The sequence below is a fragment of the Cylas formicarius genome, unplaced genomic scaffold (assembly GCF_029955315.1).
Source record: "Cylas formicarius isolate icCylForm1 unplaced genomic scaffold, icCylForm1.1 PGA_scaffold_1__22_contigs__length_36826433, whole genome shotgun sequence".
NCBI classification, from domain to species: domain Eukaryota; kingdom Metazoa; phylum Arthropoda; class Insecta; order Coleoptera; family Brentidae; genus Cylas; species Cylas formicarius.
The window spans coordinates 13,483,321-13,503,454 of NW_026844264.1; the positions used below are offsets into that span (position 1 = coordinate 13,483,321).

General features: G+C 32.9%; 1 protein-coding gene across 2 annotated transcripts in view; it reads right to left on the minus strand.

The window, feature by feature from the left end:
• Positions 1–20,134, minus strand: part of LOC132696079 (retinal guanylyl cyclase 2) — a 134,853-nt gene that overhangs the window by 86,345 nt on the left and 28,374 nt on the right. For both annotated transcript variants that reach the window (XM_060660659.1, XM_060660658.1), the window contains exon 4: positions 16,830–16,944. In XM_060660659.1, the coding sequence (XP_060516642.1) occupies positions 16,830–16,944 (115 nt within the window). The remainder of the gene's footprint in view (positions 1–16,829; positions 16,945–20,134) is intronic.

Genomic DNA, 20,134 nt, shown 5'->3' on the forward strand with positions numbered 1-20,134 from the left:
TCCCTTTTTAGAAAATACAATTAATTTTCTGTATATCGTATTTCCGAGAAACTGCAGTAAATCAAAATGAAGACGGGAACGCAGAAACCCTACATTAAATTCATCTTATTTTCTTACTAGCATTACATCTTGCATTTCAGATTGTTGCTTTCCATTTTAATGCCCACTTAACAAGCTCTCCAAAACTAAAACGATGAAAGAAAAGATTACGGGCTTCGTTCGGTCTGTTTAGTTTTCCATTGTCCATGCCATTTTCGTCCTGCGTTCGGTATTCAATTGTTCGTTCTGATTGAGATGTTAAAAGGAGGACGACGGTGTTTTTGGGGCCGTGGGTTAGCAATTTCATCTCGTGCCGCTCAAATGGAATTGTCCCCAACAATGGAGTCCATACGGTGAAATATTAAACGAGATTAAATGATTTACAATCAGCTGTCCTAACGGACTAGTTAAAATTTAGAGATCGCCATTGGAGATACTAATGGGGTCGTGTAACGTTCCATTACCTCCCGATGGGCGAATTATGGTGCACCGATTATAAAACGAAGTTTGGCTAGAATTTGTGGGTTTTGTGATATTCAAATTGCGTTAGCTGTTTGGATAGAGTCGACTTCTGGGACATTAATGTGGTAATATTTGCTTTTAGTTGGTATATCGTGTGCACTTTGTATTAGAGATTTTTATGTGCCTATTATTATGGCTAATGTTTTAACTTGTTATGCAAAATTGTGTCGAAATTTTACAGTATGTCTTCAATATTGTTGCAATTAGCACGAATTTGCACAAAATTGTGCCCGATTAATTTTCGATTTTAATTCTAAATAACTTTCCTAACAAAATTCTAATTTTTTTAAAACCAAGGGTACTTTACTATTATGCGATTTTTATATTTTATGACCTACTCGTTGATAAAGGACTCGGCACTAGAAAATCTCTGTCCTCCATGAAGCTGCTGTTGCAGAAATCCTTATTGAAAAGACTTCAAGAGATCGAAACTCAAGATAAATAGACACAAAATAATTAAAAAGTTCTACTGGCAACAGTTAACTGAAGTACGTATAAATAATGACCTGATAATGTGGATCTTTAGCTTGTAGCTTGCTTCGACAGTGATCCTATTTAATAGTTATGTTGAGATTATTTTTTATATTGCACTAGAAAACGAGAATTGAAGCATTAAAATCAACGTCCATTACATTTATTACACCGCTATATAATCAGTCGACAATGAAGTGAATCAACCTTCCTGAATACATACTTTTACTTGAACACTGAAAAACGGGCCACATATTTAGAGGAGGGCTATTACGACATACCTTATAACGACGAGCATAGAAGCACCTGGCCTGCATAGCGTTCGGAATAATACAAAGTGCAATAAATTTAATGTTTGTGGAGTATTTAATTAAAAAAGGCCCATATGTTGCACATTTAAGTAGTGTAGGATAGCTTCGATTGTATATCCCCAGAAAGATGCATAACAAAGAGCAACATCTACTTACCCCATTTGTTTTGGTTAAGGCGGTCTCCCAATGACGGGACATTGATCCTAATAGTGTTTATCTTTTATTTCCAATTTTAGTCGTGTTTTTAAGTGCCGAAATATAATAAAACAATTAGGAACAAAGGTGTAGTATTCGAAAAACAGCGCAAAATTGGAGATGAATGATGTTTTCACCTGTACATAAACAACCAACAAACAAACCGGAGTGGTTTGCATTGACATAACTAGAAATAGCAGGCAATATTTTTTTGCGTGTCTGGGTTTTATTTTGAAATTTCGCGTTCCCTTTATGTGTATATCTTATGGAAAAATAAAGGTAGATAGCTGGTTACACGTTTCTGGCAAATTGCGAACCAATACTTTGATAAACTAGTTCTAGAATTTGAGCTTACTGCAAATTCAAATGTGATAGAAATAGATCTTTTATTGGAGTTTTCAATTTGAACAAAATATAGGGTAACCCAAGATTAGATACGTGGGATTGAATAGTTGATTTGCTGCATTTTCGAGAAACAATGTGCTAAATGTTTTACAACAACACGATTTTTTATGAATTATCTTGTTAATATCATATAAAATAGATTGAGATATAAGAAGGCGATTGAGGAGTGCAAAATGCAGCCCTACAATGCACTTTTTCTGTTTGAAAAACTAGCTTATGAGAACCCAAAACCTGCTGCATTTTTTGATAAATAGTACAAGAAAAATACGGGCAAATTACAGAGTTATCTAGCTTTTAAATAGCGTTTTAAGTGAAATGTTTAAAATGATTTTACCACCGAAACAATAAAGGACGAGCCACGTTGCTTCAAGCTCTAAATCGCAGCAATAAATTAAAAAGTGTTGAATACTTTATTAATGAATCTCGTTGCACGGTAACGTGCGCACTTATAATTAGCGATATCATTTTTCGTAAAAAGGTAAAAAGCATAAAAGCTTCAGTAAATCATTAACGAATCTGAAAAGTCTTTCGTCGAACGCTTCCGATCGAGAGTACCGGATACTATTTGTCTTGAGCGGTGAAAATCAAATATCGTAATAAAAAAAATCTTGCTACATCCGTTCCAAAAAGGGGAAAACAATAGCGAATTGATGAACTTCGGAAGATTCATTAGTTCTGTGAAAACGACAAATCAATCTACCATGGCGCCTTTTTATGGGAAGAAGTTGCCTTTTAACTTATTAATATTTCGCCGAGTCAAAAAAGGTCAGGCCATCGATCAAACTGTGATTGGTTGCTTTAGGGGTTCGAATTTCGGACTGAAATGGCAATGGCTAGACGTAATAATTACGATATTTTCGTGATGGACAATTAAGTCTTGTTAACAAGATTGATGATTGGGGGATTGTACAGGATGTCCCCAAAATGTGTGGATAAAGCACTTTCTAAATTGCCTCATTTTAGAAGCGATTTCGTACTGGGTGGATCAGAAAGAAATACGGAAAGATAATAAAAACTAAACTAATCAAAATATAAAAAACAGTTTATTTGCTAGTAAGCATATATACATTGCAAATTACATCTCTTAAGTGGTGCCTGAATAATTTTATAATAATTTTATAATTTTCCACCATCACCTCAGGTGGAATGGCAGCAATTTCCTAAATTATCGCCTCCATAAGATCTTAAAAGGCGATGTTGGAACACCTCTAGCGACACAGAAAAATTCACTCGAGGTTAAATCCCGTGAGTTCGGAGGCCACCCGATATCTCCCCGCAAAGAAACAACATTCCCAGAAAATATTTTTCTCCGAACAACGATGTGTGTGGACTCATTGGACTCTGTGCCGTAGATGGTTCCCTCGCATGGCACAATACCGATCTGCGTTTACCGTAACAGTAGCACCCTTTTCCTCGAAGAAGTAAGGACCCCACATTTGATTCACGAGACTGTTGTTGTCCAAGCCATAGCAATGAACATGGCACTTCACTTCCAGCACTATAAGCGTAAGTAGTCACTTTTAAAACTGGAACTCTTTAGGTCCAACCTTGTCAAACAAAAAGTTCAATTCGGTTAAAACAACTTCTTGAAACACACTGTATTTAATTTCTAAATATTCTTATTCTAAAAAAACTTTTACCTAAGAGTTGATTTTAGCAGTGGATTCTTTTGAATTTGAGAAATTAAAATTATGCAAGATATCCCAATATTACGAAAATGTTGTATTGAGAACTAAAACTTAAAAATTTGGGGAAGTATTTTTTCACCAGTTTCTACAGATATATACTGTCACTCTATACTTCTCAGGTTCTGAAGTATAAAATTTTTTTTTCAGATTATAAATTGGCCGTTTAGTCTTGATCCTTTTCTTTGCTGTATTTGTTAATTTGACTCTGCAGCATAAAATATTAATGGTTATCCAAAACAAATGCGTAAAACTTAAGGGTGAAATTCATTGTTCACAATGGAAAAATTCAACCATTAGCTAGACATACCGCTGTAAAATGGCGGATAAATACAGTTTTCTGTTTTAAATGGTTATTAAAATAAATTCCGAATTAATCGCCAGTTAATAAATAAGGGACAAAGTTTTTCTTGTTAGTTGACTTAAACACATAGGAGACTTCTATCGAAGTTGAAATTGAAATTCTAAGCAGGTGCTTTGCATTTTGGAACGAAACGAAAGACTTTGATGCAAGGCGGAAAATTGCTCTTCCAATTGACAGCTTCTTTGTCTTGGACGCGAATTCGTTTTAAATCACTAGCTAACGTCCATTTTCATTAAAAGTTGCGCACTTTGAATCACGCCTGCTCGGGATATTTCTAAAGCGTCACTTCTGGACCGTAGCTTCATTCCGCACAATAAATTCAGTTTCAATTTATTTATTTGCAAAGAATAAATATAGCATGGTTATGTTCATGTAATTTACAACACCTCTAGTGGTTACATATTGCGCTGTCTTACATACAGAAAGCGCTGAGGTGAATTTTTTATGTTGCTATTTCCAAAATTATTATAATCACAGGAATATTTCTATTTGTGTAGAAAATTTTTTCTAGAATTCTCTTTCTTTTTGGATCACCGGTCTACATGTTTTTAAGACAATCCCCGAATTTTCAACCACAACAACTTACAAGTAAGACTTTTAGGAGTTATTGCATCGCAAAAATTCATCTTGTCGCTTTATCTCTATTCATGTATTTGCTTTGTCTACACTTGCGCTGCCCGTATTATCCGAGTTTCCCATTTTTCACGCATGGGTACACGCGGTTCCCATTTTCAGTTCCTCGAAATTAGTTGTTTCATTTTGGAAAATCATGTCCTGTACCGACTAGATGGTAGTTGACTCGTTTGATGTAAATCTCATCTAGACAATTTACACAATGAAATGCCAACCTATTGCCCCATAATACCGTCATAACATATTGTACCAAACAAATCCGCCAAGCACTACGGTGTGTAGTAAACCGTATTTAAAACGAGGAAATTTCTTCCAGTAATAAAAGCAAGTTATGAAGAATTTACATTTTACATATATGGTTATTAATTAATTTATTGCAAAAAAAGTGAAAAATCTAGATGAATGAATAACTAGAAGATTCATTAAACAAACATCTTGAAGAGAAACCTGCATACTATAAAATAAAGCAAATTTTTAACAGTGAATCGTTGAATTGAAGAAAAAAGTAATGATTTTAAGTTTTACCGTGTGGATAGTAGTGAACAAAATATGGTAAGAATATTTTTAAAAAAATAATTTTGAAACTAGTTTGCAAAAAGTTCTGTTCTTGTACTTAGTGCAGAAAACTAGTTTCAAAATTATCTTTTAAAAAATATTCCGGATAACAGGATCATTATAATGGATAACGCAAGCATTCATGATGTGCATCAACTGAAATTAAAGAATATTCATTAGATATTTGTTATGAATCCAGTTATAATAAATTTATAACAACTTTTGGAAATGTTAAATTCATATGCTGTTATGTGATAACTTAGCCAAATAGATGGGACCTGTTTTACGATAGAACATTTTCGGCACCAAATAAAATCAAATGAAATCAAAAAAATACAGAACTGAGGGCTGAAAATGCAGTACAGTACATTTTAACAAAGATTTTTACATTTGCATGCAAAATAACATTGAGCCGGTTATAATTAATCTTATTGACGATTCTGAGAGCGAAACAGAATTAGATTTAAAAAAAAAACTTACTTATAGGGAATTATTTATAATTTATATATATTTGACGTCATCGTATTTTGTATTATTACTAAAGTGATTTTATTATACCTTAATAAGCATAATAGAATATTTAATCTCTATATAAAATTCATTATATATGTTAAAATTCTATCCTTCAGCCTTGTCTTACAATACGTACTAAACAGGTGTTTCATTGCCGTGGGCAGGTTATTTCGATAATTTCCGTCAAGACGATATACTATACAGGTACATCAAAATGCTAAACCATTCGGCAAACATAAATCGTGACGGATCGATAAAATGGGCATAGTTGCTTATTTCATTGCGTATCAACATTCCGTAGTCACTGAGTATAGAAGGTTAAACCGTTTTCTCCTACCATTTTATAAAAAAAATGATCAGATTTTGACAGACATTATATTTTACAAGCCTGTGGCCTTTTTTATGGAAATTGAAATATTGAAAATATTGTCTTATTATTATCATTACTAGTCCTCTTTTTCTCTTGTAAAACTTTTCTCACGCTGTCACGCCTGTGCCATTACAGTTATATTTGACGAAATCCAAAATTATATTTAACTTCCAAAAATGACTAGAGAACAATAATAATTCTTCGATAATTTCGACGTGTTTTGTGAGCTTTTGGTTAAGAACTGCAAGTTTGAAAAGCTTGCATTGTTTTTAAGAAACACAAAGCTCTTGATTGCTTTGATTTCATTGGTAGCCGCTGGGATTCTTAGTTTTGGTTAGTTAGCTATCTTTTCGAAAAAATGTTTGGTCGCTTAAGTTGTGTCGACACAGTGACGCCTTATTTCCGTAAAAGTAAATCCTCGGAGAACTGTACTGGCAAAATAATACAAATGTTGAACGTAGGCTCTCTAGATATTCCATGTCTCTTCAAATCAATGCTAAGTGTATGCTCATGGTAAACGGCATTTGAGTCACGAGTTTATTTGTAAGTTTAGCAAACGTGTTCCACACTATGCTTTTTCTACGACCATTAGTTTTTGCGTCATTTTTGCGTGGAGTAGAAAAGAGTAAATTATACAACAAGTGTAACAAACCGCATTGCAGTTACGAGTTTTGTTTTGGCAATTGTTTATTAACCAGCCAAATAAACTTTTGACACAAAAACTTTGTCAAATGTGTTGCATTCTATATTTTTTCTATGACCATTAGTTTTAGGTGCATTTAGGCAGAACAACACGAATACATTCACTGAGTGACGTGTGGCATGTGACATTATAAGTTTTCAATTTGGAAAACTGAATTTTATTTATTTCGTACATAGATATGATCAAAACAGGGTCAAAAGAAAATTACCACTTTAAAAATATAAAAAAAAAACGTTTCCTGGCGAAAATCAAAAAACTATGACGGTCAAAATATTTATCTGACCTACCTGCGTTTAATTTGGGTTCTAATTTAATAATAATACAGCTCCGGTAATCAAGGTTTTATTTTTTTGTACATTTAAATATATTTTATTTAATAAATTCGCTAGAACAATATTGAAATAAATAACTCATCGGTTATTTTCATTCATTGGAAATTCTTTTACTTTTGAATTGAATTTACATTGAATTTGAAAAGGTATTATATTCACTCTTGGTGAGTATAGGGTAAAAATATGTACTTAGCGAGTACTTGTTAGAAATGACTAAACAATGCGAAATTTTTAGTATAACGGGTGCCGCACAGTAGATAACCTATTAAACGTACAATTTTACTTTGAGATTCTATGCATGAAATAATCTTAGATCGAACATCTCTATCCACCTTCTGGTGGAAAGAAACTGAAATTAAATGAAAATGAGGTTTTACGAAGTTTATTCTGTATATAATTAAAATTATTTTCATTGTAATAAGACATAGGTATAAGGAAATCTAGAATCCGAAAATGAAAGAATTTAAAAAAAAACTCCATTAACCGAGTTCCTAGACATTCCTAGAAAATTTTATTTCTGAAACTCCCTGTATGTTTCAACTAAAGTGGTATGCCAGAATGCTAGAGCCCTGATTTCTGTTTAATTAAAGCGCGGAACTAGAAATCTTTCTTCAAAAACAAATCTAGAAAATTAATTTTTATTTCTATAACTGTATGAGTTAGGTGTAGGGAACCCTGAACAAAATCTACATTATTTCTTGAGTAAAATCTAAAAATGAGATGATATACACGTGGTGACACTTAAACTAAGCTAGATGTTACCACGTTTACACAAGCGTCAGCGAAATTTAAAAAAAATAATTTTAATGTAGGCAGCAAAGTTGCGTGTAATATCAAAAGTATGAAAGATATGCAAACATATAATTGGGTTGCATACTGAAAATGGACTTCATATTTTGTTGAGAAATAATTCCTGTAGGTACACTCCTGCTGGATTCCTACTGAGTAGGCAATTCACTCTGTCTTGGTGACGATCTTTGCAGTATACCATGCTGTTGTGGCAAAGAATACATCGGAGAAACAGGTCGAAACATATCAGGATACCAGATTTGATTGGTTAAGACCAAAATACATGCATTTAATACTTTGCTCTCGAGTCTATTAAAATCATCAAATACAACACTGATTTCTATCTCGCGTCCATTTGGGTTTCACAGCCTGCGGAAGTTTCTTTTAAAAAAGTAAATACGCCTGTTAGTGAGAATTTATACCGTTGTGGTATGCACAAAATATTTCACAAAAAGTGTCCCTCCTCAAAGGATTCAAGATCTGCGGAACTGTACCATACCCAGAGACTTAGAATTAAACCGCACCAGCCCTGTTTCATTAATTTCATTTTCTTCAAATTCTAGAATGATGTACAGTTGCTGGTCAAGAGATACCCATACTTGCGCACTATTCGCAACAATTGCATGTTGCCTGCACATTTACATTAGCAAAGTTTTTTCTATGGACATATTCATCCGGAAGGAAAAATGGACACTTAGTGCCTTATTCCGTGGATCATCCATACAAGAGCTAAAATTTGATTTGTGCACAAAATGTGTTGACATCGGCAACAGTTCGTGTTACCGTCGATTGATGGACACCATCTTTTGTTACGCTACTTCGAAATCACGGATCACCAACATAACGTAAACCAAACCTAAAACAACCCTCATCCTTTTTTCATGATTCAACGTTCCACTCCTGCATTATTCAGTTTCTCCAGGCTAATTATGTCTTTACTTAAGGAGCGAACACAACGAGTCACATAAGCTAGCAAATACCGACATTTTTAAGTAGTTACTCAAAAATTGTGAGTAAAAAGTAGATACTCAATTTTATGCTTACCACCCATTGTGTTCTTACTGGGTTCCAAATAAGATAGTCATCTCATTCTAAAATTTTCGGTCAAACAGTAGGAAAGTCGGATGTAAGGGAAAAAGGTTATCATACTATTTAACAAAACAAAATAACTGTTTTATGAGAAAAATTATATTTCACCATTGCGAAAAAAAAATCGAATCTGCTGATATCACCTCGTCTCCTATTCAATGGTTATCCTTGCTAGTGATAACAGATTTCGCTAACATACCCAAAACGCGAAGTTTTGGTGACATTTTTTTTTGGTTATTCTACGCACAAGGCGATAGTTCTGTCCAATTTTTTTAAAAGCTTGTAGGCGTATGCTTCCAAAGAACATTTCCAGAAAGCGCCCCATCCATTCCGCGACGAACGAAAAACTTCCCCAAACAATAAATTTTCTTTTCGTATTTTTTCGCGAACATAATATCCGAATTGCAAAAGAATTGCAACGGGGGCTTTTATTTCAAAGCGCTTTTTTATTTCGACAATGAAATTCCTGGAACAAACAAGCGTATAAATTCACGGCAATAAATTGGCCACTGTGCGTAAAGCTATAAACGAGATGCCGGGTCCAAAGAGGTAACCGTTTTTTAAACGAATTCGCTGATAACAGATTTTAATTGGCTACCCATTGACGACGTTTCCTTTCTACCGGATGGCCCTTTTATTGTAACCAAAACTAACACTTTTAAAATATTATAATATCAATGTTATATGTTATAATGTTATATACACTTTGTTATTGTATTTTACAGATACCTTACGATTTCTGACATATTGTGAATTTTATATCACATGCCCATCCTATTTTTTTATATGCAGACTGGGTTAAAAAGTAGTGGTTTGGTTAATTTTGGTTAGTTTATTTAATGGAACGCCATTTTTTTTATCTGTTTTCAAATTCTGTAATAAATTTCACGCATAATTCATATAGCATACTATATAATTACCTCTAATTTTTTATGTGCAAAAGAATAAAAAAAAGAAAATTTATTAAGAAATGAACAGGTAAATAATTAGAACGGAGGGTTGCCTCTGAAGTTTTTACAAAAAGTAAGACAGCAACGAACAAGTTCGAAACAAAGTGTTTAATTGCTTTTCGGAATATTGCCTCTTAATACATTTTTGCATACGCTCAAACCAATTCTACCATCATTTTTCTACTCCGAAGCTGATATTGTAGAAACATGGAAAGTCCGCAATAGCTTCTTCAGAAAAAGTAATTAATCGATAAATCACTGTTGTTTGTTAGCGCTTTATGGAAGCTGGAATTGTCGTAAAGGAGAATTATTTCAACGATTGTATTGCAGTTTTCTTTAATCATTTTGAGCATAGCATCGATGTTTCTCGGAATGACAACCGATTTTAACCGACCTTCTCGACATTCATCAGAGACGGACGCACGAACATGTCGAAATTCTACAAACCAATTGTAAACAGTCTTCTCTGGTGGTGCTTCATTACCAAAATTTGTTGTTAAGTAAGGCCTTTTTCAAAATAATAATAAATCATCCAACGTAAGCCTTCACGGGTGATTTCCATTTTTGCACTCACTTGTTTCTTTTAAACGTTTACTATCAACAACTCACCGGGTCAATTTCTAAATTACCATAGCTTCGCAATAACAAATAGCAATGTTCACAAATACAGTGGTGCGACAAGTCATTAACTCCACCTATTGTAAAAACTAAAGTAGAAATAAAGTTTTTAAATTTTCACAACATTTCTATCAGTAAAGAAACTGAATATGATGCATCTAAATGAAACTCAGATAATTGAAATTTTATTGGGTATGGAGATAAACCGAGAACCCAAGAAGGCGTTTGTAATTTGTTAAAAGCAAAATATCCGGAAAGATCGATTATAAGAACTACCCATCATTAACTTCTTGACAATATGGCAATAGGTGTAAAACCCCTTCCAAAACATTACTCAGAATATTTGGCGTTATGCACTTCTGATAATAATAATACCTGGAGATCTTGCAGGCCATTCTATTGATTCCAATCTACCATTCCACTATCTGTTCAAACCAAATCTATCTGGCACACTGATTTGGATTTGCGAAAGAAACTGGGAGAGTAGGAATTAAGCCATTTTGAAGAAATTGTAAACATCGGACTCCAGTAAGATTTTAATAGAGCAAACAAATTCCAATAATTTTGTTATTCAAAATTTCTGCCCAGGCATTTCTTTTTTGTCGATGGTTATTTGTACTCCAATACCTGCAATTTTGTTTATTTACGGTACCATATAAACAAACCGGGGCCATTAAACATTCTTATATGAAGCTATTTCAGAAGATGCATGATGGGTATTATGCTCAACTTTCAATTTAATCTCAAGTTTACGCCCTGTGGGTCTTGTAATGGGCCTTTCCAGATATCTTGCGTTAAATAAATTAAAAACTTCTTGTTACTTTAGAAAAATCTAATTTAAATAAAATAAAATAAATAAAAAATAAAATAAATAAAATCTAATTTTGTCAATGAAATTCATATCTCGGCAAAGGTGCGTCCTACAGCGTCGCAATCGGTACATATGGAATCAGCGTCACACGTTTTTAATGTTTTGTCTGTTCCCCGTTCTTTGTTATCTGTTCTCTGTTCTCTGATCTCTGTCGACGCTTCATATAAATGAGAATAACTTCCGAACGGTTTAAGCTGAAATTTTGCTCCTGTCAAACAGCCCACGAGACACAGAAGACACAAGAAAAGGTTGGGATCGGACCTTGGCATCCATCTTTTTTTTACGATTTTCCTCTGTTTTTCGTACATCACTATGAAAAGTGACTGCAACTGGGGTTGCTAGGGGTCGGGAAGTATTTAATAAGATTGTTTGAAAAAATATAAGGTGCGTCGGCAATGTGCAAAAAATAAAAAGTGGGTTCTTCTTTTAAAGATAATTGGCTATAATTAGAAAACTGCGTTTCAGTTGTCAGCGTTCACATGACCATACCGAGCGTATGTACAGCTAAAACTTTTACATTGAACGTTTCCACATATTCGATATATATTCGGGATATTTCGTGCTATAATATACAAATAGCATGTGTCTTAAATTTGCAATTATCAACTTCAGATCTGCAGGGAGGTATAGGTCCACCACATTTAAACTAGTTGAACACAATCAAATTATGCTAAGTATTTAAAAAAAAATTTTTTTTGTTTGGTTATTTTGACTTATAGAAGAAAGACGTTTTCTCAAAAACTATTTAACCAATTGGCACAATTCTTGAATAAGGAATCATGGGAAATCCGGGACTATAATCTTCATTTCAAGCATTTTTTCAATTATATAAAGGGTTTTCAATTAGGGCAAAAATCCCAAAAACCCTGAGAGAAACTCCGGGAGAAAATTAATAGCCGTAAATCAAAATTTCTTTATAAAGTTCTGTAGGCAGCTTCATGAGCTACAATTTTTATTTTTGCGGTTTTCGTCTATCACACACGCTTTTCGAGATATTTCAAAAAAGTCAAGTGGAAGTTGCTGGATCTCGCACTCAACATGGACGGGATGATTTCATTTACAATTACGACGTACTGCATGGTTTCAGAAAACAAGTATTTTTTCCAAAACCATTAACTCTATTGTAAAAATTTATACACCGGGAGAAATTTCAAACATTGTTTGAATTATATGCAGGATGTGTCGTTTATGGGTAAAAAATCTAAAAGATCCTAAAAATTTCGGTTTTTGTGGATAAATTATTGGCCATAAATGAAAAACTGTTAAAGATGAGATAACTTGGTTTGAACAGTATCTTAAACTGCATCAGTTCCTGTTTTGTCTGCACATCCAATAAAAATTAAAATTTCAATCCACTGAGTTTCATTTAGATGCCCCATATTGACTTTCTTTACTGATAGAAACGTAATTGTAAAAATTTGAGAACTTTACTGGTACTAGCTACTTAGAGATAGGCATAGGGTATTCCACATGAATTATGCGTGAAAATTGACATATAATTCCAAAATGGATTTAAAACTATTTTTCGATTTAAGGAACGAACTTGGCATCGACCTCTACTTTTTGACCTATTTACTGTAAAAAATTATGCTGGAAGTGTGCGAGAATTTTTATTAAAATCCAATACCTGATTTTTAAATGAATTTGTTGCATATTTAAGCCGTCCACTGTATCTATCGATTTTTCCGAATGGAAACTTTTACAAGGCCTTTGCCGCCATGAGTTGCTTAAACCAATTGAAACTTTGTCAAATAATTTTTGGGCTATTGACAGTTTGGTTGATTTATTTCAAAAAAAATTAGCATAAAGTTATAATTTAATAATATAATATATTATAATAATATAATATAATAGTTTAATAATATAATTTAATATAATATATATTTTAAATATACGAGCCAATAGCAAAATTTATATAAGTACAAAAGTACACAGAACAAAAGTATATAACAACAGAACAATTATAAAAGAAAAATCAGAATAATTTCAGACAATACATAAGTTTTAATTAATCTTTTAAAAGCATTTAAATTATCACACTTCTTTAATATTTCTTGCTAGCCTGTTAAACTCTAACAAACCTTTATTTAAAATGGTATTCAACATATGTGTAGTTTTACAGCGATTGACTAGGATGAAATCAGTACGGTTTCTAGTGTTATAGTAATGAACATTCTTAAAGTAATTAACCCTATTACCAATATGTGGCGGCATCATTTTATTTTTTATTTTAAATATAAATATAAAGGCATCAAACATTACTTTTTGCTTTACAGTTAATATTTGTAACACATTTAACATAGTCATCTCAGGTGAATATCTATTACCCGTTACAATTGTGCGCATTGCTCTGTTTTGTATTTTCTGAAGTTCTGTTAGTCTATAGTTAGCTAAACTAAACAATAAAGTTGAACAACATTGCAAATGTGGCGCCGCCAAGCTATTGTAAAGTAACAATTTTGTATAACTTGTTAAATTTTTGCCTGCTCCAGATATGAAACCCACCTTTTGTGAGAACTTTCTCATTATATAATCACTGCTTCAAAATTTAATTGTGGATCTAATACAATTCGCAAATATTTTATATGTTTCTCATAATACAAATTAACGCCATTTATATTAATATTAACACTCTCCAGATCTACACCACTCAATCTATGTTTTTTGCCATACAAACAGAACTTCATGACATTAATGGTAAGATTATTATTGCACAGCCATAGGAACACTCGATAGAGGTCATCATTGATATCTCGCTGCATTTCTTCGATATTCCTACCAACGATACATATTATGGTATCGTCGGCAAATAATGTAATTTTGCTGTTTTTCACAACTTGAGCTAGATAATTAATATACAACATGATCCACCAAGATAGACTCAAACACAGATGACTCACACTTTACTTTTTGTATTCTGCCAGATAAATAAGATTTTAGCCAATCCAGGGCTAAGTGCTTTATACCCACATTTTCTAGCTGATCTATTAAAATATCCCTATTGACAGTCTCGAAAGTTCTTCTAAAGTCCAAAAACACAGCCAAAACAAACTATTGTCATCGACAGCCCCAACAAATTCATCACAGATACTAACCATCACAGTCTCGAAAGAATGTCCCGTTCGAAATCCCGATTGACTAGTGACAATTAAATTGTTTTCGTCACAATGTCTCTGCAGCTGCTCCTTTGCAACGAGTTCAAATAATTTCTCGTACACTGGCACAGTGTTGATCGGTCTAAAATTAGAATGCAGCTTAGTACCTGGAACCTTCGGCACTGGAACCACCAAAGATGATTTCCATTAATCTGGAAACTGCCCTTTAGAAAATGACGCGTTGATAATCCAATATTCGGTTTCCAACCACCGCAAAAGCATCCTCGAAGCCTCTTGTTGAAATGCCATATTCATCCCACCAACATTTTTCATTCCACGCACAATCCTTTTTAAGTGAACTAATGAAATGTTTTCAAACCTCACGGACTCCGTGACGCTGTGATTTTCCGTATACTGGTTTAGATCTAAACACATCAAATTGACGGATGGTCTAGTTATTGTTGTTTCGTAATCTTTTATATGCACTCCACGTCTCTGTAACGAACAGCCCTAACATAAATTTTATCTCTTTCTTTAATCATTTGCCTTATTTCATATGTTATCCATGCTTCATTTTTATATTGCTGCTTCCTTGTTGATTTTACTTTGGGACACATTGTATTTAGCATGGCAGTAATATCTTGTACAAATCTATTGGTAATCACATCAACATTTGAGAGCCAACCATCCCACTGAACCTTCAGTTTGAAACTGTTCAGCAGTATACTTTCCCCAGCACCATCTGAAAGAATCTATCACGTAATTTCTGGACAACTTCTTGATATCAATGGTTAAAATGCAATGATCGCTGATTTTTGGTGTCAAGTGTACTTTGTGCGCCAGGTTTTTTTCATTAGAGACATATAGTCAATAAGGGTTTGACAACTATCAGTTATACATGTTGGACTAGTGATAATCTGATTGAACCCATTGGAATCTATTATTTTTAAAAGCTTATCACCTTAAAACGACTTGTTTAATATGTCGTAGTTAAAATCTCCAACTATAATATTGACTCCTTCAAAATTAGATATTCGATCCAAATAGTCAGACAAAAAATCCAAAAACTGCGCATTTTCAATCAATTCAAAGAACAGTAAACAAATATTTTAAGCCGCTAGCGACAATTTCCAGAGACAATAACCAGACATAGTTCTGAACGAACTCCATATCGCAGATCTCATATTTGATAACGTTTCGTACAAGAACCATTACCCCACCAGTTCTCCTATTTATCGTGGTACACTGCTCCAGCTGATAACCATCGATGTTTATTTCGGTATGTTCTATCTCGGCGGACACATGTGTTTCGGACAATAATAATATTTTTGGCCTCCAATTATTAATTAATATATTAATCCGCATTATTTAAGAAACCCTGACAATTAAAATATACGGCTGATGACATTAACCCGATATTATTGTGTAACTGCTATTTTATATATTTATTACGTTACAACAAATATTTTTTTCCTTACTCTACTACTCTACTTTCATCGTTCTTTTCGAACACCCTGCACGTGGGGATGCTACTCGAATCGAATTGGTGATTAGTTAGCAATGAAATAGTCAGGTATTCTTTGGCAGCTGTTTCTATCTTCCTAGCTCTCCAACAGGTTTCTTTTTTGACCCACATCACACCACATCAAGTCGAATTGTTTAATGCTGTAATTTATTATCTCGATTAAAGTGATGTTTGGTTCAGTTTTCCATCTTTCCTTGGGAACGGTGAAATAATCTTTCAATCAATTCCTGGTTATTATATGCAAAAAAACGTTCGTTTTAACGTAGAATTTCTTAATACGATTAAAATATGTTGAAAGTACTAAACTTGAATTATTAAAATCATATTATTTTTAGCAATTCAATGATTGGTAATCGAATCGAATTATATTAACATTTCTTTTTCTTGTTGTGAAAAGTTTGCACTAGAAAGTGCTAATACTTTTCGACGTTATCGCAATGAAAAATGATATTCAAAACTGATGAATGAAGATGAATGTACTCAAGAATTTGATTTTGCAGCCTTAAAACAGATCCACTATTTTAGATGATGAATAGGAAATATTTGTAACCACGTGTTAAATTTTATCGATCTGTTAGCTGTTAACTCTATAGTACAGTATAGTATAGTATACCACGAACTAGTACACTAAATAATATAAAACAAAAGTTATTTGCAATGTAAAAGTCGACAACGTTAAATGGCGTCGCGTCATTTGTAAAGTGTATCTCGGAAACAACTTTTCCTATCAAAAATGCGACGCCACAATAAGATATGTATATATGGATAAAGGGGAAATAAAAAGGGTCACTCACCACTTGAAATTATTGCGACAGACTTCCACTTCATTTCGTCTACTACCCTCGCAAATCCTGCGGCTATTTCGGGAGCTGAAGGGATTTGAAGGTCTCCTTCGACATTTTTCAGTCGCTGAAAGGAATATATTTTTCACGTTCAAATATTATAACTTTACCGAATCGACGATTTAATATATATTTCTTTAATAATCTTAAAATTAAAAAAGGTATATAATATACGTTTAACGTATATAATATACATAATAATAATAATATATAATATATATTTATTAAGATAAAATAAGAATTATATTGGGAACTAACATTAAAATTAAGTGAAACAAAAATTTAACTTTACCAAAACATTCTCGACAGGCACAGTACGATATAATAAATCTAAAATTAAATCCAGGAAACCTATCATTAAAGGTCATATATGAAATGAAAATGCAAAAGAAAGGGTTTACATAGTGCTATCAGAAATTTACTCTGACTGAGCCTGGGATCGTTTTAGCCTACCGTAGGTAATGTTGACATCATCCCTATTCCTTATATTATAGCTGTGGATATCTTTCGTCAAGTAATATTCATCTACATAGGCTTTTATACAGAGCAGATTCTTAAGGACATGTACCGACGGAAAGTCATATCCGCTACCAGTCTAATCGTCCTTCTTTGTAACGGTATTAATCAATTATATATATCTTAACTTAAATTGGTTTGGATGTTTTTTTAGCCTTAGCAAGACTAAGACCAAAATATTTTTATAAATGAGTTAATAAGTTTTTCAAAAATTGTTTTCGTATTTCGCATTAGCAATAATTTAGGAACTCTTTAAAATATATTTCATATCTGATTACAAATAATATAGCATTGAAATTACACTGGATGTTTCTAAAAATTTATCCGAAAAAATAACCTTAGTTTGGTTAATTGTATTGTTTCAGAAAGAGTTTGATTTGATCATAAAAGTTACTTCCGGCAAACTTTAATTTTCAAAGCAATGTTGCTTTTACTTGTTTTATTAATTCAGTCAGTCTTACTTGCGAAAACCTCAAAAAACTCACTTGACTTTAAACAAGATTGCCTTCTAATGGCAAATTATATTAAAAAAGTAAAAAATATATAGAAATCTAGTAGCGCAATATACGACGCGACTGTCCTCACAAGAGAGGCATTTTCACACTTACGGATTAACCAAACTAACGTGACTTTTTAATATTCTATTTAGCATAGAAATTGTTTAAGATATTTTCGCCATGTTGGGCATTACTTTCTTAAGTTAGTAAATATATTTAACGCCAAGTCGTTAGGCCCCACCCATTCCACATTCATTTCTGTGATTCACCGAGCGCTGCCGATTGATCTCAGTAGTCGTGATCATGCGGGGTAGACGAGGCGAGAGAAATGCGACGAAGTCGAAGAGCGTATTATTTTTGTGCTCTGTTTCTTTTGTAATTAAAAAGTAAAATAAATAAATGTGAACAATACACAGTCCACTTAATCAGTGAGGAGGTTATAGGCTCGACAGAATCGTTAAATAAACCCAACATAATTTAAAGGAACGTTTTTTGAAACACCCTATATATTTAAATTTAAACTCATCAGTATAATCAAGGAATTGGGACAACCAAACTAACCAAACAAACTTGTAGAAATTGAACTTGTGAATGAATTAAACTAACCAAAACTAATACAATAAACTAACAATAAATCAAGACATTTAAAAAAAATCAAACAATTATGGAAAAAATATTTATATTTGTATATTAGGATCTGTATTTTATCAACGCTTAAAACGTGAAGAACTCGGTTTGAGACTTTCGTTTCAATTTTAAAAGACGGGCTGGCTAGCAAAAGGATCGTGTTTTCGGTTTGAAAAAGTTTCCGCCTAGAAATTAACGTCCCAAACTTGAAAGTTTGGGCGTGGGCCGCGAGTGAAAGCCGCGTTCTAGACAGAGTAAATGGATTTATTCCGAGTGGAAAGTTCATGGTCGGAAATTTTTATCCAGCACTGATTTAAAGGGCCGAAACTAAATCGGCTGTGCAACCACAGGCACTAATATCGTTCGAAATTGTAATGAAAAGCCGTAAATCAGTAACATTTGCGGTATTGCCTGCAAAACCAACCACAACAACTATTTTACGAAATTAAAACTTTTGAAAACTATCTGAGTTTTATTAAAATTTCCATACATTCATGCCCATACGCAAAATAAGTGCTTACGTAAGTTAAGGTAAATCAGCTTAAACAACGGGAAAATTAATTAAAATTTAATTTAATTGTTACAGTGTGTCCCACTTAAGAAACACATTTTGTTTATGGTTCGATTTTGATTTTTTTTATTGGGTGGGTCTCTGAAAAAAGCACTAAAACCTTGTTTTGCTTATTGCTTCAACTTAAAGTAATAGCCAACTGAGACCACTTAAAAAGGGAGAGAGGAGAGGGAAATACTATTAGGGATTTTTTTCAAAAACCGTTGACAACGAATTCTTATTCAGTACTTAGAACCCAACTATCTCCATTTTTATATGTTTCAATACAGGGTGTTTGAAATATCATTTGCGCCCCGCTTAAGGCACATCGTTGCAAAATCTTTGATTACGGTTTGATTTTGATTTTTTTTGTTGGATAAATCTCTCAAAAACGCACTAAACCCTTAAGTTTCCTATTACATCAACCTGAAATCATAGCTTACTATTAGGGATTTCTTTCAGGATTACGTCAAACTTAAACTATAGTAATTTGCATGAAGTTCGAATAAAGGCACTAACGATTTTCTTAAAATTTAATATGATTAGAGACGTATTATATATGAACTAAAAATTGTTTACAATGCTGTATTTTTTAATTAAAAAGGATTTTTAATTCCCATCTAATAATGAAAATAACAGAAATATCAAAATTGATTGACGTCAAATTCACTCGATAATTTATATTTTAATTTTGTTTACATCTTTCGAATACTAAGATTTATTAATACTGTTGTTAAAAAGCCATTGTTATCATTATTATTGAAATTTGTATGTGTTTTTTAAAACATTCAAAACTTTGGTCATTGATCTAGCTACTTTTAGGTAGTCCTGAAAACGAATTTATTGGCATTTTCAATTTCAAAAAAATCTCTAAAAGTACTTCTCGATTTTCCGCTTCAAAAAACTGTCACTTAGCCATGACTTTAGTCATAGCTATACGAAAAAACCGTTTCATTTCACTTTAGTAAGATCTATCCAGCAAAAAAGAATTATCAAAATCCGACAGCAGTAATTCTTGCCCACGATATTTCGAGCTCCCTGTATAGTTAGTTTTTATGCAGTCCTGA